Source organism: Xiphophorus hellerii, chromosome 4, assembly GCF_003331165.1.
Source record: "Xiphophorus hellerii strain 12219 chromosome 4, Xiphophorus_hellerii-4.1, whole genome shotgun sequence".
Classification (NCBI taxonomy): domain Eukaryota; kingdom Metazoa; phylum Chordata; class Actinopteri; order Cyprinodontiformes; family Poeciliidae; genus Xiphophorus; species Xiphophorus hellerii.
In genome coordinates, this window is record NC_045675.1 from 9,654,046 (window position 1) to 9,677,840 (window position 23,795).

General features: G+C 39.8%; 1 protein-coding gene across 2 annotated transcripts in view; it reads right to left on the reverse strand.

The window, feature by feature from the left end:
* Positions 1 to 9,478: 9,478 nt before the first annotated feature.
* cskl (c-src tyrosine kinase-like) overlaps positions 9,479 to 23,795 on the reverse strand; it is a 48,255-nt gene continuing 33,938 nt past the window's right edge. The window contains exons 3-13 of one of the 2 annotated variants that reach the window (XM_032560914.1): positions 23,653 to 23,766; positions 22,109 to 22,221; positions 18,291 to 18,510; positions 15,108 to 15,201; positions 14,546 to 14,611; positions 14,032 to 14,131; positions 13,784 to 13,874; positions 13,473 to 13,546; positions 12,705 to 12,900; positions 11,428 to 11,514; positions 9,479 to 10,840 (exon numbers count right to left, since the gene is read on the reverse strand). In XM_032560914.1, the coding sequence (XP_032416805.1) occupies positions 10,658 to 10,840; positions 11,428 to 11,514; positions 12,705 to 12,900; positions 13,473 to 13,546; positions 13,784 to 13,874; positions 14,032 to 14,131; positions 14,546 to 14,611; positions 15,108 to 15,201; positions 18,291 to 18,510; positions 22,109 to 22,221; positions 23,653 to 23,766 (1,338 nt within the window). In that variant the 3' untranslated portion in view covers positions 9,479 to 10,657. Of the gene's footprint in view, positions 10,841 to 11,427; positions 11,515 to 12,704; positions 12,901 to 13,472; positions 13,547 to 13,783; positions 13,875 to 14,031; positions 14,132 to 14,545; positions 14,612 to 15,107; positions 15,202 to 18,290; positions 18,511 to 22,108; positions 22,222 to 23,652; positions 23,770 to 23,795 lie in introns of both variants that reach the window. The other variant, XM_032560913.1, reaches the window with a different exon arrangement.

Consider the following 23,795-nt stretch of genomic DNA (forward strand, 5'->3'; position numbering starts at 1 on the left):
CTGCATCAATATCTGCATTGCCAGTTGAACCAGGGAACTCAAATCTGCTTGGTATTTTCTTGTTACTGGCAGTTGTAGGGAGCACGGGTGCTCACTAACAGCTTGCTTTGCAGCGGCTACATGATTATACATGTCTGCTTACATGCGAGTTGCCACGACGCATCAACTTAATTAATGTGAATGTGCTCGAAGCAGCCTGGAGTCATTCCTGCCCACGGTAGTGAGGCTGTTACATCACTCTCACGCAGAGTAGGAAAATAGGGACACACAGAGGCTACACATGGATGTGCTGTTCTCGTGTGTTATGGTTAAAAACAGTCCCAGGTCTGCTTTGTTGATCTTGGAGAGCCCTTTGTGAATGAAGCAGGAATGGCCACTTGGGTGAGGTTGTGTGTAAGTGTACTTTGGAGCTGCAGCTGCTCAAGCCACACACTCTGACTTCTGGCTGCATTCATTAGCTCCTGTGTTTCAGCAAGGATCTGGCACACGGCACTGAGCAGGCTTTCAGCCCTCATCTGTGTCTCTCCTCCCCCTGCGCCCCTGGCCAGGCTTCAGGAGTAATACTGAGATAGTGTGTGCGTGAAAGGGCTGTGTGAGTGTGGTCACCCCCACTGGGTGGCTGAGGGATGGCGGACATAGGCTCCTCCTTGAAAGTGAAGCGTAGAAAAAGCAAAGCAATCTAGCTGCCAAAGGTAGCATGGCACACTTTCATCACCTGCTTTTGAGTCCAGTCCAGAACATTTTCATGCACACTGATGAAGGAATGAGTAGATGTGTTTAACTTCTTGTGTTACCTCGCTCTGACCTCTGTAAGGTGTGTTCACGTGCAGTTAGTGCAAAACCTTTAAGTGTATGACTTTTCTTGTCTCTTAGGCATTTGTGAACCTTAACATTAGTTGCGGTTGGCTGCAGATCCTCATGTGTCACAACAGTTTATACTCTGTCCTCTGAGGACGCTTGCTGAGCTGCCTAAACAAAGTCTAGGGATTTTTGAGGCAGGAAACCCTAAATGACATAACATTGGTTTGCTTTTCAGAGACTGAAAACTTTGATTCATCTTTTCCTCTTCAGTTTATCATCATATCTTTACAGCTCACACACACTGTGTATACATTTCACAGACTGTAGCTACAGCGAATTCCAGTGTTAGAATGTTTATCAATTTAAAAGTTAGTATTAACACATCCAGCATCATCACTCTTAATACAAGGACACCTCAGGGATGTATACTCAGTCCCCTGCTCTTCACCGTGCTGTCAAGTGGATGAGATGCAGCAGCAGTCACGCACTATACCAGACACAACCATAGCGATTGCTGTCTCTCACAGACAAGGCTATCGTTTTTCTGTCATCTTGCACAAGTCTGTCCACTCTCCACTGATATTAAATATACATTTTTGACCCTACAATTGACGCTCAATGGATTTTATGTTTTTCAGTCCATAATCTGAAAACCTTAGGGATGGCTGTGGGTAATAAATCTCAAATCAGCTGTTTTAGAGATACTTATACCAGCACATCCTGCACTAACGACCAAACCTTGTTCAAAGTCACTCAATTCCCATTTAATCAAAATTCCAATGGTAATTTTAATGAGCAGCAAGTTGTCTTCACCACATTTAGATGGATTGAGCTACTGTCATGTGAGTTGCTATTTTCGTTAAACAATTCAACAAAGTTTTTTTTTATTCAGCACAAAAATGTTGACATTTATGTCAATTTTTCAATGGATACTGCATGCCTTTTCAAGACTTTCAGCAAACAAAATGCTGTGTCAAGTTTGTCATACGCTCCCACTGTTAATGGTACACACAAAGACGTAATCTGCTCAGGCAGCTTGCCACTCTGCCCACTGTTCCTCCATTAAAACTGATAGCAAACTCCCACTTCTGACTGACAACAAATGTCGGGCTGTAACTGTGACTCACGCTCCAAGGATTCATCAAACCTCGTATCATCTGCCAGGCACCAGACTGTCAGGAGGGGAAAGAGTCCTTCAAGCTCAACCAACAATCTTTACACTCCAACGTCTCCAAACGGTAGAGAGCAGTCCAAGAAAGCTGTTTGAACTTCAAAGCTCGCAGATCCTGCAAGCTGACGTCTGTGAATTAGAGTCAGCTGGGTTGTGTTTACGAACCGACTGGAACGCCAGAGTGCCAACAATGTCTGTATGTAGCCATCCTACTGCTGGGGTTGATCGTATTAAGGTTAGTCACTGTTGATGAAGTGGTCATTTTCAAATGATGAAATAAACAATTAGTTATATTTTTCCTGCAGGTGACAATGAGACTGGATGACATCAGCAAGTTATGCAGAGGACATCACACAATTTTAGTGAAACCCTCCTCAGGATTTAAAATCAGATAATTTTGGAAAGTGTTTACACATTGGAAGCCATCTGGTTGAAAAGAAAAAAATGATTTTTTTTTGTTATTTATTTATAGTGATTTGTACTATGTTGCACTTGAGAGCACAAGGCAGATGGGCCTTCTTGTATATAAAAACATTCTCTGATCTTATGCATTTTTTGACATTCTTTTGCATGTTTAATGTAGATTCCTTGCTTACTATGTTGTGCAAAAGTGTTTACACAGCTATTTTTTTAAACATTTTGTCACTTTAAAAATACAAACTCCAATGTATTTTAATTCAATTATAGGAGTCAAACCAACACAATGTATTGCATCATAGTCAGGAGGAAGGAAAATGAGACATTGTTTTCTTCCAGGATTACCTGTCCTTAGATTCATCAGTGGCTCTAAATTTAGACGTCTCCCTTTCTCTGGTGAGGAAAATCATCGGCAAAGCATGATGCTGCCATTCACACATTTTACAGTGATGTGTTATGCATTGCAGATTTGACCCCATCTGATCAGTGCACTTTTCCTCAGCTCAACAGTTCTTCTTCATGCTTTCTTTCAACAATTGCTTCAGTCTGATTGGAGAATACCTGAGTATTAGTTGTCTTATTCAAATAAGATCTCTGTGGTTCCTCCAAAGTTACCATGATATTAATGTTCTTCTTGCTTAGCCTTTTATCTTAGGTGAGTCTTGTTAGGTTTCCATTTGTGCCTGACTCCATTTTCAGATGATATAAAAGGAATAGAGCTCTGTGAGATGCTCAAAGCTAGACACATTGTTTACAACCTAACCCTGCTCTAATTTTTTCCCACATCTTTATTCTTGACCCTGTGTGTTCATTGGTGTACTGTGTTATGTTATTCACAAAAAAAAAAAAAAACCCTCTGAGGCCTTCACAGAACAGCTATATTTATACTGGGATTAAATTACACACAGTTGTGTAATCAGTTTACTAATTAGGTGGCTTTTGAAAGCATTTGGTAGCGCTGCATTTGATTTATCATACCCATTCATACTGTAGGGTATGATAAATGGGGCTGAATACAAGTGCCACACTTGTAAGATTTAAAACATTTTTTAAAAATTAGATCTTCATTCCACTTTAGAATTATGTATTTGTTTATTTTGATCTATCAAATAGATCAAATGTGATAGACCAGTAAAATACATTGAAATTTATGGATGAAAAGTGACAAAATGTAGAAACAATTAAGCACAATATGTTTTTAGATTTGGCATGGCTGTTCAGGATATTGCAGATAGAAAGGTACTGGAGTTGTTGTGCAGTTGAGGTTCCTCTCTGGGGCCTCAGGGCCCTTCACCATCTCTTTATCAGAATATGTGTTGGCACCGCCCTCCCCTCGGTTGGCTACCAATCGGCCGGGAGCCTGGGATAGGGGGAGGTGAAATGTCAGGCACAAAATGCAGATTCATGCTGACAAGCAGTGCAGAAAGCATGTTTGCCTCGACTGAGGGAACCTTGATATTTCACAAGGTCAAATGAACATGTCAGCCAGCACTGCGGGCCAACTATTGGGTTATTTAAAGTCAGGGTGCAGCAAGCGGGCTGCTTACATCATGGGATACAGAAACTGGTTTGTTATCCTCAGTCTCCAGCCCATCTCCATCTGTGAGACGTGACTAGCGTTCATACTGAGAAAATCAATGAAGGTTTTGAGTGAGAGGCGACTCACACCGTCTTAATTTAAGCCATCATTACATCACTGTGGTGCTCTCACCTGCTGGATTGGCTGTTGGACTCAGTTCCTGTGTCTTATCTATGTTCTGCACTGAGCCCATAAACAATATGTGAGCCACAGCCTGAGCTTTGATTAGCAGCGGGACACCAAGAATAAGGAGGAACAATATTCAACCGAAAACGCTGCTAATGCACAGACAGCATGGTGTAGAAGCGGCAATGCAGCCAAGAAATCATTGCTGGGTTAACAACTGACCTGACAACTGCAAACTTTCAGTCAGCTTATGATTACTTAATAAATATGTAACACTTTGCACTATAGTACAATCAGCTGTACTCAATGCCTTTTACATCATATGGATTCATAAAGTGTGGTTCTACAGCATAGTCTCCTGCTTCATTTGACATGGAGGGAAATTAAGGCAATGAAGCATTGAAGTGGATGTGTTACACTGAATGATTCAACTTTTAGGATGGCATCAGTTAAAATTATTTTTAAAATATTGCGTTGACCTGTTGGTGTACTGGCTAAAGTCTTAATGTCATTCACATGAGACACTCAAATGAACATCTGAGTGAAATGTTTTGTGTAAATGTTAAAGGCTAGGGATTCAGTTTCATAGCTTTCATCTAAATGTCTTTTTACTGTATGCAAATGTGAATAATATCAATTTTGTTCATGCAAAACACAAATGAAGTCTAATCATTTGATAATTTATGTCAAAACTGAACTTTGTACATACATCTATATACATTCAGAACTCTGTGCGTGTTGGAAAAACAAACACTGCACATCACCACTGTGAAGCATGGTGGTGGCAGCATCATGCTGTAGTTTTTTTTTAGTAGTCTAGACAACCCCTTAACATTTAAGATTTTTATTAAGAAAAAAATGCAAAACTGCTTTGTGTATTACGATAAAAACACTAAAAATATCTTTAGATAATGATCCTAAGATACATTATAAGCCTTTGACTTACCCTGAAAAAGCAGGTAATCTTTTACCTTTCAGCTTATACAACACTGTTCATTTCTATGGTGCCACATTGAGCTGTCCTCCAGCTGATGGACAATGGCCAGATGACCCTCTCACAGGTCGGACATCATGCTGTCAACCTGGATTACTGTGCATGAATCATCGGATCGGAAGAGCAAACTGAGCAGAGGTTTAAAATGCAAACAACTCATAAAAATATTAACACCCTTTTAACTTTTCCACAATTTGTCACCAATAAACAAAGTGTTTAATCTGGATTTTATGGAAAGATGTAAGATTGTGATGTGCTTTTGTAATCAGCCCCCTTTTAACTGCAATCAAGTGCTTTCAGAAGCTCAAGTACAAATGTTCAAGGAGTGTGTATATTTTGACAGGCACAGTTAGCTGCGACATGGTAATCAGTGGAGATAAGCGACAATCACCTCCTACCCCACCCGACCCTCTTCATGCTGTATAGGATGATTGATGAATAGATAGTAATAACTGGAAGCCTGATACTCCAAAGAAATACGGCTTCATGATGTAGCAGGAACACCCAGTGGAATAAGTGACACACTCTACATGTCACCAGGTTCCTAGAAACAACCCCACTGCTCAAAAAGGGATCTTCGTCTTTTGAAGAAACCAAATCCTTTCCTGTACACCAACAGCAGCAGGAAGTGGGTTATTTTTAGACTGATCAGCAAAGTGGTGAGCCCGGACAGAGAAAGGCATGTGAAGCCATGCATCAATTTCTAAAAAAGAACCGGAGGACGTTAGAGACAGCCTGTTGGCCTGATAATGTCAATATTATTTCTGTCATCTGAAAGCTTGCTTCGAGACACGGAAACAGGCTGAAAATTAAAAACTCCCACTCTCAATGACAGTGCTACAGCTGTTTAAATACAACCCTTGGAGAGGGTAATTCCAGACTTCCTTCTCTGCAATCTGCAGCATCACAGACAAGTGTCTCTGCTGGGAGAGGTCAACATTTTGGGAATTGTCTACTGTACTGTTATTTTGACAATTTAATGACACAGAGACAGTTTGTGTGAAGTCCAAAAGTCTTTCCCACATTTTGCTAGCTTCTAGATATTTTATTGGGATTTTTACATTATACTGTAGGTCAACATGAAATAGCACAATAATGTAGAGTGAAAGGAAGAGAGTTGTTTCTTATGAATAAGATGAATGTTGTGTGAGGTGCATTTATATTCAGCTCATCTGAGTCACTACCTTGAAAAACCTGATTGATTGAATTACCTGGAAGTCTTTGGACTGATTTTTTTTTCTTTTACAAAAAAAGCAAAGTAAAATCAGGTGAAATGCATTTCTAAAAAGCAATTTCAAGTAATGCTACAGGTTTTCAGATGATGTTGGGCTGGACTTGCCTCTACATTTGGGGTTGTTGTCTTGTTTGCTCTCAACCCTTGCTCGACCTTAAAGTATGATGTACAACTCTATCCGTCATCTCTGGTTAACTTCCAAATTTCTGTGAAATAAACTATATGCACTACTTTGTGTTGATCTGTCATAAAATCCACAAAGATTTGTTGTTCCAAAGTACAATGGAAGAGTTCAAGCCCTGAGAACACTTTTAAAGGTACATCCAGTTCCGGAGAAACATATTTTTAAAGAAAAAAAAAAAGGCCAAGTTTAGAGATAAGCTTAATACATAGAGAGGTGGTGTAGTGACCCCAATGAAAAAAAAACCCAACAACAACCTGGTATTAAACTACTCGTAATGACTAGAAACCAACATGAAACAGGCTGGCAGCTTCAAGGAATCCTGCTTCATGTGACAGATAAGCTAATGTAGACCTGAAGCCTGAGCCCACCTGTCCAGCTCACCCTCATTCTGTCACACATGTAGATTTGTCAGCTGCAGTTTGATGTGTGAGTGTGTGTGAGAGGCTGGCGGGCGGGTGCGAACGCAACACCGGCGCCGTCTTCCTCGGACTGGTGTTGTTGTAATCAGATTAATTCAGGAGCTAATTAGTTTCTATTGGGCTCAGTCTGACAGCCGACGGTCACACAGATCCGTATAATAACTTATCAAAAAGCTGATTAACACTTCAATCCTCCTGCATGTGCCTCCTAAGAACCAAAAGCTGAGTGCCTGTCACGATTAGTTAAGCGTGAAGGAAAGACTTAAGCATCTAGATGTGGGAGAAAACTCAACTCATGTCAGACTGATGTGTCAGGTGGGATTCCCAGATTATAACTAATAATTCCTTAAAACAAATGAGTAAAATTAAGCCCAATAGAATTAAGCCCTCTTTGGGACAATTTTTTTTGTTGACCTTTGGTAGGCTAAAAATGGCCCCTCGGCCACCTAATGAGCTGCATGTTTGCCAAGAAGCTCAGAAGGTGAATGTCTCTGAGCTCCTGAGGTGGATGTGTTAGTGGACCTCTGCAACAGGCCCATCTCATGCAGCTGTGGCAGCATAACAAATCAGAGCTACCGTGATAGGTCCTGACAGCGGCGCAGCCTTAGCCACGAGCATAAAGCGCATTTGTTATGTAACGGGCCTATTGTTGCCGCCCTGTCACTGCTGTTAAAATTCATTGGATTTATGCAAAATTAGGACCCACACAACATTGTTGTAGCAACAGAGGAGGAACGGAGATCGGAAGAGCTTTAAAGTGGAAGCAAAAAGTGCAGCGAAACTAATGGACTGTATGCTCCTTCCTAAGATGATGATGATGATCTCCAGAGAGCAGTGAAGGCAGCACTGTGTGAACCACGACAACTTAGTCAAATGACACTCCTTCACACATTTAAGGCTGTGTTGACAACACTCCTCGCCTGTTTACTGCACTCCTGCAAACTACATTCACATGTGGTTAATAGATGCTGGGATAAAACTCCCTGGTTGCTTTTGATCCAAGCCGAGACTAGAAGTCCAGATCTCTGAAGACCTCACCTGATTGAGGAACTTTTTCAAGCAAACTGAAACATTTTCACACTTCTGCAGATCTAGAATTATCATACAGGCTAGTGAGGGAAACTGAGACGGCCCTGAACGAAGACCACCAAACTGCTACATTATCCACTTTATATTACTCTTACACATTTTATCCACATAGTGTTTGAGACACATGTGCATTACTTTAATATATGTGAACTAATCTGTTGAATGAACTTTCATTTTGCTGTTTCACAATGAAATTTCAGCACATTTCACTAAATCAAATGAGCCTTTTTAAGATCAAGGCAATTAAAATTTAAAACCCAATTAAATCCTGAAAAATAAATAATTTTAATAACTTATTTTTAACTCTCTTAATAGTTTAAGAACATTACACATATGACTCAATTTAAAATGCTGTTCCTCAACAATAGCATGTAACTCCAGGGTTTTGAGGGTTTTTAAAAAATCTTAAGCTAAAAAACAAACCCATCCTATCAAGTATATACAATTGATAGAAAATACTGCAACATTTCCTCTTTTTGGGACACAGGCAACATAAGCAACAAGTTGATTCCCTTCAGTTTAGATTTTAAAAAAAAATGTTCTGATTTAAATGCAAAATTATATGTGACTAATAATCTAACAGAGCTCATCTTGAGCATAACACCATCATGGGGATAGTAGTGCCACCATCATGGTGAGGGAATGTTTTTCTTTTCAGCTGGTCATAATTTATTGGAAAATTGAGCTAAACACTGGAAAATACCTGGACGAAAATGGAGCCTGTAAAGAATGTGAAACTGGAGCTATGGAAACCTTCAAGCGTAAACATAGAGCCAGATCTAAAATTAAAGTTAATATCAAAGCTTAATGTGTAAGCATGACTCATAGTCCAGACCTAAATTCAATTCAGTATCTGTGCCAAAACTTGAAAATTGTTCACAGACACCGACTAATCTGACAGAGCTGGAGCTGTTCTGCAGACTCTCTAGTGCAAAGCTTGCAGAGACATACTTCAAAAGATTTACAGCTGTAATAACGAAATGTGATTCTACAAAGCCTCTTCTCTTGGAGGCTGAAAACAAATGCAGGTCACACTTGACAAACTTGCGTCAGGTGGTTATCTTGGAGACCATTTATAAATTTATGGCTTTTTAAGCCCATTATGAATTCAATTTAATACCTGTATCATGACGGAAATGTACAAAAGATAGCCATGTGTCTTACATTGAAGTAATTCCATACTTTTTTGCACAGAATGCATGCAACATCGTTATAGGTTGGAACTAGAACTGAGACAGTGGAAAATCATTATCCGGGTCTCAAATGTAAATCATCTCACTCAAACACCACCCCACCGCCTCTCTTGGCTCGCACAGTTTGCTGTAATTTTCTAAATTTATCAGCGCAATGCTTTCACAGGCGGTTAGTTACACTAGGGTGTCAATGTACATTTTTAAATACGAATTTAAGACATTTAAAGACTTTTTGCGGATGCACAAACACCACAATAATGATGCATTTCCACACTGTTCAGATGGAATGATTTATTCATAGTCATGATAGCATAATAAAACAATGAACATTGAAAGCACTGACAGCTGAACCCAAGGCCTCTCACACACAGCATGCACCACCCCGACCCCAGAGTTCAGGGACGCCAAGCATCCAGAACAAAAAGTCACTTCCTGGCTTCTCAGAGTCCTCCTTCTCTGTCCCGTCCCGGTCAGTTTTCTCTTGGTCTTTTCTTTTAAACCTTTAAATATATTTTTGATATAAAAACAAGCCCACGTATGATGAATCGACCATGTGTGTGAAGTGCCTCTCCTGCCCCAGTCTTCTCCCGTAATCACCCCACGCCGCCACTCGGGGCTGCCTTGGCAGCAGGATGAAGATGATGCCGCCCCTCGCTAAACAATTCTTCCTGTTCATGTGCTCTTCTTAGGGGAGAAAAAAAATGAACAAAACAAAAGATAGAAATGGTGGAGTTGTTGGGAGACTGTAATAAAAAAACATTTACTGACCTCCCTGAAGAGAAAGAAATTAAAAAATAATAATTAAAAAATGACACCTCAACAGTCCAATTAAGCAGTGGAGGGTTGTGGAGCTCTGTAGACTGGAGGCACTTTGGCACAGAGCGAAGCCCCCCCCCTCCACCTGACAACACAGCAGAGGGTCGAGGGATGGAAGGATGGAATGACAGAGCTGGCATGCAGAGCCACGTGGTGATGCATGGATACTGGAATGATTTAAAATTTTTTTTTTAAAATCACAAAGGTTGGGGGTGAAGAAGAGAGCACCTGACGAACGTGGAGGAAAAGGCCAGCCCCTCCTCCAGTTAATGCCACGTTTCAGGAGGAAGAGGAGGTGAAAAAAAATAAAGAAAGAAAAGGCATGATGCAAGTGGATGAGGAAGAGCAGCTCGGACCAGGTTACAGAGCGCGAGCAAACAATGGCAGGTGAAGGAGGACGAAGAAGAGATGTGAGGAAGCTGCTTGGCAAAGCTATACAACACAAACAGGAAAACAGTCCTAGTGAGAAAGCAGGGTGGAGCCTGAGGTCAGGGGAGGGAACACGGTTTGGCAGTCCCTTGGTTTGGCAAGCAGGAGGAAGGTGCTGTGGTCCCTCTTCTCCTCCTCCTCCCATGATCCGTCTGTACAGGGCTGCTCCTCATCCCCTCTCAATCCCTGCCTCCACAGCTGCTTTTTACAGGTACAGCTCCTTGGCTCTGATATGCTGCAGTTTCTCCCTCAGCATGCGGAAGGAGGGCCGCATGGCGGGGTCCAAGGTCCAGCACTGCTTCATCAGGTCGTAGACCACAGGCGGGCAGCCGTCCGGGGCGTCCATCTTGTACCCCTTCTCCACCCGGGGCACCACATCTTTTAGTGGCTGAGAAACAGACACGCACAAACACACACACTGAAATAAACAAATTGAGATAAAATGTTTTAACTGAATTACTGAAATAAATTAAGTCTGATGGTATTCAAATTTACAGAGATGCACCTATACTTGTATGTTCCACAGGATGAAAAGGAAGTTGGCTTCTGATTTATTGTGATAAATGGCTGTTTTGAAGGGATTTGTTTAAGGAAATGAGAATAAATGCAAATAAGATTTCTCAAATATCAACTGATTTCATGCAGCATTTAAGCAACTTTATTTCCCTAATTCTTCCAATCTTGATTTAAAATTCATAAGAGGTGACCTTTATCATTTTAAAAGATTTCGAAATTGAGGTTTATTATCTTTTGTAAACTCAAACATTTAATACTTTTCTAAAAATGGAACACAATTAAAGCAAATTACAAACTCTGAGGACTGTGTAAGAACCTGCTGTTTGTTTTTCCAGCTAAAATGATTCTCCTATTGCACAAAAATAAAACCAGACTCAACACTGGTCCCAGCGCTAAAGCCTGCCATCTGCTGGTTTATCTCAAATTTGACAACCAGAGATGGCCAGCCAGGATACTTACAATTCTAGGGTAAGGCACGCGGCCGAAGGAGTAAATCTCCCAAAGAAGGATTCCATAACTCCAGACGTCCGACTTGGTGGAAAACCTCTGTTGGGTAAAGACAAGCGAACCCATTAACACGTTTTTACATGAAGTCATTCAGAAAGTGACACATAAACACTGCTGACATAATTAGCAGCGATTTGACAGGGTGATACAGCTGCTGCCTGAGGAGGTGCCGTCATTAAAGCAGAATGCACAAGATCTGGATATGAGGATCCTAAATTTAGTGCAAGCTCATATTTGTGAAGTTTCTTTGTAACGTTGAGATTTGAGCATCTATGGGGATTATGTGCCCACTTTTCAAAGCAAAATAAATTATTTCCACATGATGCCTGCAAGACTAGAGATAAACATTTGAGAAAACTTCCAGAAACTCTGCAAATAATCTATAACATCATTATATGTATGGGTTGCAAAGATATGTTCCAGCACCTGAATAAAATAACAGCTCGAAACAAACGTGATAACAGATTATTATCAATGTAGTAGGTCAGAGTTGAAAGTTTCTACAATCAAGAGTTGCCTTGAACACCCAGGAATCTAATCAAGCTTCCTTCTGAAAGTATCTCAGGAAAAATTATCTTATATGCTTGGATTATAAGCAGAGGTGACATGTTTTTGCATTCTGTTGCCATAATTTTTGGCAAAATTTTAATGTCATTAATAACTTCTCTTAGAAATTATTTATTGGAAAACAGACACGGTGCCATTTAAGCAAGTAGTCGTTCTGGAGGGGTCACTATAAGGCCATGATTAGACAAAGTTTTACCAATTGGTATTAGAAACTGAAACTTGCATGAACTGTATTAAAACTAGGATCCAATTTGAATGTATGTTCCTGAATTTGCCAAAAATGATTGCGAAGAATTGGGATTTCTTTAATTATATAATTTTACCTTTCTAGATACATTTGTTGTGAACTGAAATCATGGAAATAAATTGAATTTAACTGAACTGATTCAGTTAAATCAGTTGGGCACTTGAGTTTAGAGCCATTTCCATTATTTTACGTAATGTAGATTACCTGAATCAGCTGAAGATAAAACACCTAAAACAAATCAGGGATGTACAATTGACTGGTTTCTATGGTTACCATGGTACAATCTGCCTCGTATTACTGTTCTGAAAATGCTTCGAGATAATATTTAGTAACTGCACTAATAAACCCAGTGAAATGTTTTGATTAGTTTAAATTAAGGAAAGCCGCAGCCTGCCAGTGCAGATCTGCTGCTCACCTTCTCTCTCAGTGCTTCTGGGGCGGTCCACTTGACGGGCAGCTTGGCAGTGTCCTGTATGGAGGAGGCCTCCTTGGTGAGACCGAAGTCGCTGACCTTGGCGATGTTGTCATCAGACACGAGCACGTTCCGAGCTGCAAGGTCTCTGTGGACGAAGTTGTTGGCCTCCAGGTACTCCATGGCTTCGCACACATCACTGTGGGTAGAAAGTAAAGGACAACAATATCATAACTATTACTTTATTACATGAAAGATTAGAGGAAATGTGTGATTAGCTCTTGACAAGAGGAAAAGTCAAATATAGAGACAGAATATTGTGTTTTCAGATCCAATATCTTTGTCTGGTAGATATTTTCTTCCTTTTCTTGCTTGATTTCATGCAAATAAAATCTATTTCTAATAAGAGAAGCCAAGTATTCCATGTGTCCCACTGAAAATAAGCCACTGAACACCTCACAGTGGATTAATGCACAAATACCTTCAGATTGGAACATTTTCGCTCATTTCACTGTCTTTTTTCACAGGTGCTAGAAGACAGCACTGTCTTAACAACTGTTTAATTAAAAAAGGATTAAGTCAAAGCATATATTTGCCAATGCAGCAGCCATTTTTCAGAGAAAACCATCTGAATAATCTGTCTGTCTGTAAACAAACAGTTCTGGAGTGCTTCCAGCCAAACGGCTGACGCCGTTCCCATGAAATTCTGTAGAACTCCTGACAGCTAAACAAACATTTTCAGAATTAAATCTAACCAAGAGGAAAACTCACAGTGAGAACTTTAGCAAGCAGTCCCCACCAAGAACAGTCCGTCCTCTGGAGCGCAGGTAGTCCACTAGGCTGCCCTGTGGGATATTAACGTCAGTAAACTGCTAGATTATGAAAACATCAAATGGTAATTCAGAAAAATAAACATGTGCAGCATTCAGTGCATTTAGTCTCTGGAATAATTATGAAGATATCGATCATAATCCAAAATGACTGATATTTAATAACTTAAGAAAAGTCAAACCAGTTCTACAACTGGGTATATTTTTTACTTTATTAGAGAACACACCCACCCACACACTGATCTAACTGACCTTGGCCATGTATTCTGTGACGATGTAGAGGCTGCCCCTCTCCTCCACAATAACACCGAGCAGCTGCACCAGGTTGTTGTGCCTCAGTTGCCTTTGTAAACAAACAGATGGAGAAAATGATGCTGTTGGTGTGCAAGAAAATACATAAATCCATTTAGCTGCTCATGCTAAAGTAAAACCTCATTAAGAAACAGAAGTATAAAGAATTGTTTCAAATTACAGAAGACAAAAAAAAAGTCTGATCTTACGTCATGACAGAGGCCTCGGCGATGAAAGCTTGTGCTGTGGCATCATTTTTGATACACTTGACAGCCACCTTGGTCCCTCTGTAGTCTCCCACCATCACATCTAGTCATGAAAGACATGTTTTCATTTCAATATGATGGAAAGTCATCGCTGTTTATTATGATCATAGCTCTGATGCAGGTTTGCGGTTGTCCTGATCCACCTCTCATTTCTTGAACTTTTGCTTCCAACAAACCAGAATTCCTTGAAACTTTAAAAGTAGGGATGCAAGTAATAGATTAATGAGTTAAATATGCAAATTAATAACTTTAAAAAAATCATACAATATGATTTTCTGAATTTTTGTTTTAGATTCACTCTGTTCACAGAATGAATGTAAGGAAGTAAAAAACCAGCCAAGGTCTCAGGAATTACAGGGATAATAATAATAAAAAGTGAATCATCTGCAGAATGATTTCGATTTTGTATGAAATTTAATTCTAATTATATCAAAAGAAAAAAAAAACAATTACTCACCTCCAAACTCCCCCTTTCCAATTGTCTGAAGCAGCTTTAGTTCTTTTCGGTTCAAGGCCCAGCCACCTGCCAAGAGGGGCCAGAAGGGGCTTAATAACTGTAATGCAACATTAACGATATTATCTTTTCTCCCGGAATATTCAGAGACCTACAATCAAACTAATCACAAGATGTAATAAAATACGTTTCACTTTGATGAGAGCTCTTTTTTGTGTCGACTTTTAGAATAAGTGCTGCGATAATCAGCCATGTTTAGAGGGATGCATGAAGTTCAGCAAAGGCACATGGAGGAGGAGCCGGCTGGTACAGATTAACTTTGACTGCTGGTGAAGCCCATGAGTATCCACACACAAAAAAGATTAATCACCCTTGTGATTAAAGCTATTAGGCTGTAGATGACAGCACAACCTTTGAGGGCATGTAGGGTTTGTAGTTTACTGCATGCGCATGCATGTGACATTGCGCTTACAAGGTTAATACGACGGCAAGTAAACAAATGTCTCTGTGAGCCTCGGTGCCAGAAGCCTAGTGGAGTGGTGTAGTAAAAGTAAGAGAAACTTACTCCTGGAGAACTCGTCCTGTGCCGCCACTGTCCCTTCCATCAATTTGGGTTTAATCAGTCTGGTGCAAAGCCCGTCAGCGTCTTTGGTGTAGTGCTGCAGACACAATTTAGCACAATTAAGACGTCATTTTTAGGTTTACAATGTAAAACTACCCTGTTTTATATTTTATGAAGGCTTAAAACTGGAGGCATTAAGACTTAAGACATTGGGTGGTGCTTAATGAATCATCACTTTGTTCATATAATAATTCAGAAAAGCCTTTTATCTGCAAACAGCTGCACATGAAAATTGTGATAAAAGGAAAACTGTTGCAACTAATAACAGCACAACTTCTTCTGAGAACTGTATATTTCACTTCCAGATGTCATATCTGAAATTGAACCATAAATAGGTTTGACACAGGTCACTTAAGGCCATAGCAGTGGCAAGACAAGGCTACAATAATACACAGCATTCTGTCAGCACTCCAGCTAGACTGATGCGACGCAGCAGAGGGGAAATTTAGTGTGAGAGGTCAGTGATTATGAGATTTTCCACATAACACAACAAAACCGTGTCATTGGGTCATGAAATCAGGTTGTACTGCGGCTCATATATTATTACGGCTGGCTGATATGGCTTAAAAATAAATTTTCTGATGTTTTAATACCAAATTCAATTTACAATTTTAGTCTACCTTCTCCTCACTTTTTTTCCCCTTAAATAATTAGCAATGACAGAAAATATCTTTAAAAACTTTTTATTTCAATAATTCCTTCTCGGAATTGACCTAAATTCAAAGTTGAAACAAACAGATGCTGTAAAACCCACATGTCAAACATGAAGGTACTTCTTGGGCAGGTTAGCATAACTCTGGAAACCCCAAAAAATCAGCTGATGAAAATTACAGATTTTCCAAAAATTAAATGTTCAAAAACAGAAAATTAGAGTAGTCGATAAAATCAAAGTCTCGCCCAGCCCCAAATATTAGACAAATAAAAAATGGAAGTTTGTTGGGTTCTGAGGGAGCTGAAGAAGGGTTGTTACTCCATTAAGGTGCAAGTCACCATTACAACCACCAGAGGGAGAGCAAGGTACAGGAAGAATGTACTCTGAACTTGCTAGTGTTCATGCCTGCCAATGGATCCTCAAATATTAAATAAGAACATGTACTTGGATGATTATGCTATATCTTGGATTTTCCTACTGTTGAACTAACTCATTTATGTGTTTGGTGCAGTGTTTATCAACTGAAATGCTCCTAATAGTCTGATTCTGCTCGTGTAACATGTTGCAATTGACAAAAAAAGTGATTTACATAATCGTTTTAGCTAAATCAAGATCTTCCCATGTGTAATTAACACTGAAGGCTGTGATTATAAAGTAAAAATACTCAATGAGTGCATAAAAGACAATACTTCTCCATCATGCAATTATTTTGCGGCTACCACATGCAGACATCTTTGCTTTTATCACATCCATAACATTACTGCGGATGCCATAACTGACAACAAGCTGTCAGCAAACAGTATGTTTAGGGATAAATAGAAGGAAGAAGCCATATGAAACATGCTGTGACCAAGAACAGCAGCAGAGCGCTGGAACAGACAGCTAGATGGAAAAACACCAAAGAATGTGAAGAATCCTATCTAAGGCTATTTACAGGGGAATGCAGACAGTCTACTGGATAAAGATATGGAGAGGCTGACAGAAGGGAAAATGAAGGAGAGCGGGGAATATGAGCCAGCAGGGGGAAGAGTGAGATGGATAACAAAGAGAGGAGGACAAAAAGCAATATGCCAGGTATCCACGAGGGAACTCGAAGAAGGAAAGACTAACAGAGGGGAGGTGGAGAAAGGAAGTGGGGGCAGAGTCGAGTGTGGAGGGTGTGAACAGGATAGACAGAGATTGTGGGTGGCTGATAATAAGAATGCACCAGAAATGGGGATGATCTCACTGCCAGCTGGCAAATTCCTATCGTCCACTTCCACTGCCCCACGGGGTAAAAAGATGAGGCCCAATTAGAAGTGTGATAGCCGCCAATCTAGCCTCTCTCCTCCTGTTTATCTGAGAGGATGAAAGACCTCTCTTTCTCTGCCTGCCACCACGCCTCCCGTCTTCCCCTCTCCTCTCTGTCCTTCCTCTGAACCTGCCTTCAGATAGGAGGCAGGAAGGGAGACGATCAAACAGCGCTCAGAGTGTATGCTTGAGTCTTGATGTTAAGGGAAAGGTGGATAGTGAGTGTGAATCCTTGTTTTGAGTTATGCAATGTTTCAGCAAGAATGAATACCCAAACTTTAATATGGTGGCAAAGTTTGTACTGTGGATTGTGAACAAATATATATTTGTTCACAATATTTTTAATAATAATGCATTTTTCCAAATGCATTATTAGTAACAGTACATTTCTTTGGTATTTAAACGGTAACCTATTAAGCCTCCTGGAACAGGTTAGGATGGGTACATGAGCTATACAAAACATGTTCATTGCAATTGCTGTTCAAAATCAAGATTTTAGTCTGCTAAAATCTTTGCAGAATAAGATTTTAGTCTGCTAAGATTGGCACAACTGCCAATTTTGAGCTCATTTCAGAATGAGCCGTTTTAGACCCTATTGTCACTTTAAATAAATACAAATAAGCCACATCCATTTACACTCACACGAGAAAATGGATGCAAACAAATCCGCAATTATACAACTGTACATCTTTGAAAAGCAGAAGTAGAACCTCCTGCACAGGTAACAAGAATGCAGCAAGTGGTTTGTGGATGGTAAGTCAACAACAAAACACTTAGCTGGGTTTGATAGGTGACGGCATAGCGCCGTCAAATGAGACTTAATCAGGAGGTTTTTTGAAAGAATTCATTTTGCAGATACCAAAAAACATTTACTTATTGCCAGAGAAACAGCTGGGTGTTTTTTTAAGTGCTTGGGCTGTTTTTAGAAACAATAGAAAATCAAACGCAAATACAAAAACATGCAAAATGGGAATTTTGCATAATAGGTCTTTTTTAAGAAATCTAACAGGTTTGTTCTTATACAACATGAGATACATATTTTTTTTTACACATTTTATTTAAAAAGCACTTCTTTATAATAATGATAACTGAGGAATACAATAGATTACCTGCATAATAACAACACCTAAAAAAGAAACAACCAAACAAAAAGCACAAAAAAACCATCTGAGTTCAACCCTCACCTCAACCAACTGCATGAGATTCTCAAAGAACTCCTCCTCGTCGATGGTCAGTTTGCCGTTGTGGTAGATGATGCGGTAGTGCTCCACCTTGCCGTCGCAGCTGACGCACAAGGTGTAATCGCCAGGGTAGTTGGTGCTCTCCCTCACCAGGAAAAGCCCCGTCTCAGGGGGGTAGAGGAGACGCTCCGCCTGCTCGCGAGTGATTTTCCCATGAAACCATCTAACGTGATGGAGAAAAGAGAAAAGTTAGTAAAGCACAGAAACAGAAAGGGAATGTAAGAGTTTGAAATAACTTCAACTTTATAATGTAGGTCAAACTCCTAAAAGTTGTTCATATTTTGTCATATTACAACCACAAATTTTAGTGCATCACCTGACAATTTTATCTGAAATTATTGCAAAGAAGTGCCTAACATCATGGTAAAAGAAAATGACAATTTACAAAACTACTTTTTACCAAAAAATTGTTTCCGTTTACATCCCTTTCATTCTGCTACCTCTCGAATAAAATCTAGTGCAACAAAATTCCTCTAGAAGTCAGCGGAAGAGTAAATAAAATGTTTGTACTTTAAGAAGACAACCAGTTGTTCTGGGACTAAGAGGTATGATAGAGAACATTGGTGAACAAACGGCATCATGAAGACATCAGACGGGTCAGACATAAAAACAATAGCAAAAGGCCTTTGAATTGAGCTTCTTGTAAGTGAACAAAAGCAAACATAAAGCCAGAGCAACAATCAAAAGCATAAGCACGTGCTAAAATGGCCCCGTCAAACTCCAAACCTAAATATAAATTAAGAATCCACGGCAACACCTGGCTAATTCTCAGATGCATCTAATCTGACTGAGGTTGAACTAGCCTACAAAAAAATGGGTTAACATATAAGCCTCTGGATACAAAATGCTGATGGAGGCGTACCCCAGAAGACTTTCCCACGGCGGTCTGACAGCACTGACTCATGAGAGTCTGATACAAATGCGTGTTACTTTTTTGTTTGATTGGAAATAAAAATGCTACAAGACAAAGCATTTTTTTCCTTTTCCTAAATATCAGCAACTACTTAATAGAGCAGTGTTTTGCTTAAGGTAGTGCTTGCTGAAGGATGCAATTACAACACAAACCATTATCCCAGCAGATCAATCGGGTCTTCTTTTTGTCAGAAAACCCCCCTGCTGAGCCAAGAAGACGCCTCCTCAGAGTAAATAAGAGCTAAAAAAAGAAGTTCTATAAACTGCATTTGGCCACAGTTTCTGTACTGAGAAAATCAAACAAAAAAAAGAAGAGAAACTATGTCAATGTCACTAAACTTGTGAAGTTTCAGCCACACACAGTGATTTGCTATCTTTTCTGAAAGAAGAAGCGAAAAACAGGAGTGGAGCAGTAAAGGGAAGCCAGCAGCAGCGCTTCCACTCAGACCAGAGGCGAAGGCTTTCTCGTCTTAGAGATTCAGTGAGAATGTACCTGGTTCCAAACAACAGGAAACACACACACACACAGAAATAAAGTCTGGGGGCAGAAGAGGAAACTGACATGCAGGCACAGCAATAACAGGAAAATACAAAAAGGTTTAGACAGGGCAGCGAGTCCGACAAGCCAAGAGACCCACTCCCGAGTGAGATTAGGGGGAACTGAGAAGTGACCTGAACTTTTACTAAATGGAGGAGAAAAAAACAAATTGAGTCCTCTGCTAAGATACAAAGGTGCTAGTTTCTTTTTACATAAATGTCTATTTAAGATCAAATGTCTTATTTTAGAACAAAGTTGAGTAATGCTCTTGCTTGCCTCTGACACTGCACAGTTGTTCATTGACTTCTGCCACTCATGGAAGAACTATTCCATGAAAACAGGTTCTTCCTTTCAGCATTTGCTAGTCAATGGGTGGTAATTAACTACTCAATTGATTTATCCTGTTTTTTGGTGCTTGCCTCCGTTGCACCCTCCTCCTCCTCAGCTCTTGGGCTCATGAGACATCGGAGGTCTTCGTGGTAAAGCAGCTTAATGCGGGTTGAGTTGATTAGATCAGTGATTGCAGCTTCTCCGATGGACAGAAGCTCTTTAACTCCCGCTAATCTGAGAGTGGACGACAAGCTGTGTGAACGGCCATGGATGCGCTCAGTGGAAACACAGCGCTGCTTTGTTCCGAGAAACCAACTGCAGTTTTCAGACGTGACATCATGGTGAAACAGGACGGAGTCCTAAACATGCTTGGTCCAACATGGAAGGAGGAAATACCAGTGTTTAATATCCTTGTTGTTATCATAGGATGGTGCCACAATGAGGAGCAGAATTCACCCACAAGAGGGCAGCAGAGTGAACAGAAGCAATAAGAGCCCCCAAGATGGCATCTTCTGCTGAGTATCAACAAGTGAGTGTGAGAATGGGGACAGAAGACCACAGCTGAACCCTTATGTAACCCAGAATAGAGGGAGAGGCCATTACTGAGACATCTGTTAGTGATTCATGACAACATATAAAATGTCCCTCTGCATCACTAACAGTACTATCAGAGGACGGCTTATGCATAAAGAGAGCACTAAAATGTGGTGATATCAAAATCCTAGCAATTAAATCCACTAAAATATGACCTGGCCTCCCCATTACAATACAAATATACAAAGAATTTTAATTAATACAATATCACACCACAAATGATTATCTAAGGTTAATGAATTCCATTAAAGTCTATGTCAGATATTCATGTTAAAAAATTAAACTCATGTAATGTACATTCATTACAAAAAGCTATGTTTCTAGTGCTTATGTCTGTTAATTGTTATGATTATTGCTTACAGGTAATAAGAGGCTTGCCCAATACTTGGAAAATACTGGAATGATTATGATTACGATGTATAAGCAAATACTCCTATAACATAGGAGTGTGTTTGTCTTTACACACAAACACACTCCAGCATGCTGGATGAGCATTCACACCAGTGTGGACAGACGATACCAGGGGTGGCACAGAGAGAGAGGCTAGAGCTTTCAGCAGTAGCTCATGAAGAAACAAAGAGGGTCAAAAGTCAGTTCAAATGCTTCCTTCCAACATGATGTGAAAGTCAGCCACTGTAAGTTAAAGAGGCAATGCTGACGAGCACCGGCACCATAATTAACGAAGATCTGATTTCACTAATATAGATGTACATAGTGTAGATTATACTTTTCTTTGAAATGAACAAAAGATTTAAAAAAAATGGCAATGAACTGCTAATTACCAATTTAATTTTCTACGGTAATGAAAAAATGTCAACATTTTATCCAATTAGAAATTGAGTATAACAATAGCTCACTATAACTTCTTCTAACTTCAACTTATACTAACATAAGCAACATTTTTGTAGCACTTGTTTCCTTTTGCTTCACGAATGAAAAGCTCATTTTGAAGTCAGAACATTCCGGTATTTTCTGATACTGCAGAAAGAGAGGCTTGGCTTTCTTGTGTCATTTGATTTGCATGCAGCTTTCATCATGTTGTCCTCTTTTTGACTTGTCACAATTTCAAAAAGAGCCACTCTGTCACTCTGAAGCGGCACACAGATGCTTCTGGCCTCTGAGACAGTGACACAGATGAAATGAGACACCATAAAGGCGGAATTTCCGTGGATTGATGTCGGAACTGTGTTTTCCCCTCGCTGCGGGGAGCCAAACAACTTTTTCACACGGTTGAGCAGCAGACACATATGTGGCACAAATGTGCAAGATGCACAACCATAGTCACATCCCTGCAGTATTTCTCCTGCAGTGTTTTTAAAGTGTTGCATAAGAATGCCCAGCTGCTTTTACAACGCATGGCATGCTCCATTAGCACTCTGGTACTTACGGCATAAGACTGAGCTTCCCTCCTGATTTCACTCCTTCCCGTTTCTGGACGTAGTTGGCCGGAATGGTGCCCTCTCTGCCCACTGTGTTTTTTGCTTTGTACCAGTTTGGATCCTAAAAGAGTCAAACACCAAAAGAGTTAACTTCCATCTCTGTTGAAGCTGAAGGCCCACTCATCTGAACAGTACATTTAAACCACCTGCAAACCAAGAATCCACAAAACATGGCAACAATATGATCTTGCCAAGTTGTTTTTTTTTTTTGTTGGTTTGCATGAATGTTAAACTCCCTCAATAAAATAAGCAGTAATTGAGATAGATCTTAATTACAGCCTGAAAAAGCAGTCATCAGACTTTGACTCCTACCTGATACTCCCACTCTAGAATAATGGACAGAATGTGTTAAAGAAATCTATCAGATGGTAAGATTAACATTCTCAATTCATTTTGAGATGAACAAGTGTACAGCACTCTGGTCAAAATGGATATCCTATGTTAATAAAACAACATGCAAGAATTTTGGCTTGATTAATAAAAAAATGTAGTAAAGAATTGGTTTATTTTGCAGGAAGTGTCTATTGGCTATCTAATTTCCTTTTGGTTATGTACATTCAAGTAGTGTTTCTACAGAATAGTAACCTTTTGTTTTCTCTCTTTGTTCTTGTTCTGTTCTTGTTCTGTTTGTTGTGCTTCCTTTGTTTTAAATGTAAATGTGAAAGAATTTGATCACAGTTGATATCAAGCTTTTGTAATCTCAATGTTTAAAAAATAAAGACACTCCACAACTCACACCCTAAAAAAAAGAATTTTAAATATTGATTATTGATTGCATCTCATCTCCTCTTTCTGCTCCTATCACATGTAGTAAAGATAACTCCCTTGAAAGGAAGTATTAATTTTTTGAGATAGATCTCCTTTCGAGGAATTATGAGACTGGTTTATACAATTAAATGTAGTCTAAATCCACTAAAATGAAGTTGGAGGATAAATCAACACCTAAAATTGTTGCTGTGCTCCTGAAACCATTTCTGGTTCACTTTACAACATAATCCTGTTGAAAAAAGTAGGTGTTAAAACAAAATCCACATGGATGGCAGGACACAATGTGTCCCAGCAAAAATAATTATTATACTCCATCTGCTGGCTGCCCTTCTTCCCCTAGTTCATCTTGGTACTATTCTTCAGGAAAGCAATCCACATGCATCTGGTCATCTATATGACGTAAAAGAAAACATGATTCCTAAAACCAGGCCAACAGCTTCTATTGCTCGGTCCAGTTCTGATGCTCTCATGTCCACTGTTTGCTCCTTTCGACATATGACATCACCACAAACTGCAATTCACTGTGTGCATGAACTTCTTCCGCAATTTTAGAAGTAGTAGCTCATTCTGTTGGAACGGATCAGCCCTCACTCCTTACGTGCATTCAAGAGCTTCACCCCCTAAATACAAAGTGAATACCACCCTTATTCACACATTAATGCTGGTCATTCCATTTAAATTGAGAATGCAACTTGTGAAATGAGTCTCACACAGTAATTCTTACCCTGGTGACTCCAATGATGGTCAGTACATCTCCTTTACAGAAAGGCAGGTCCTGTTCAGTGCCAGGTTTGAAGTTATACTTGGCAACGCACTCTGTGCCAGATGACCATGGCACCTGCTACACAGAAGACACAGAAAAAGCAC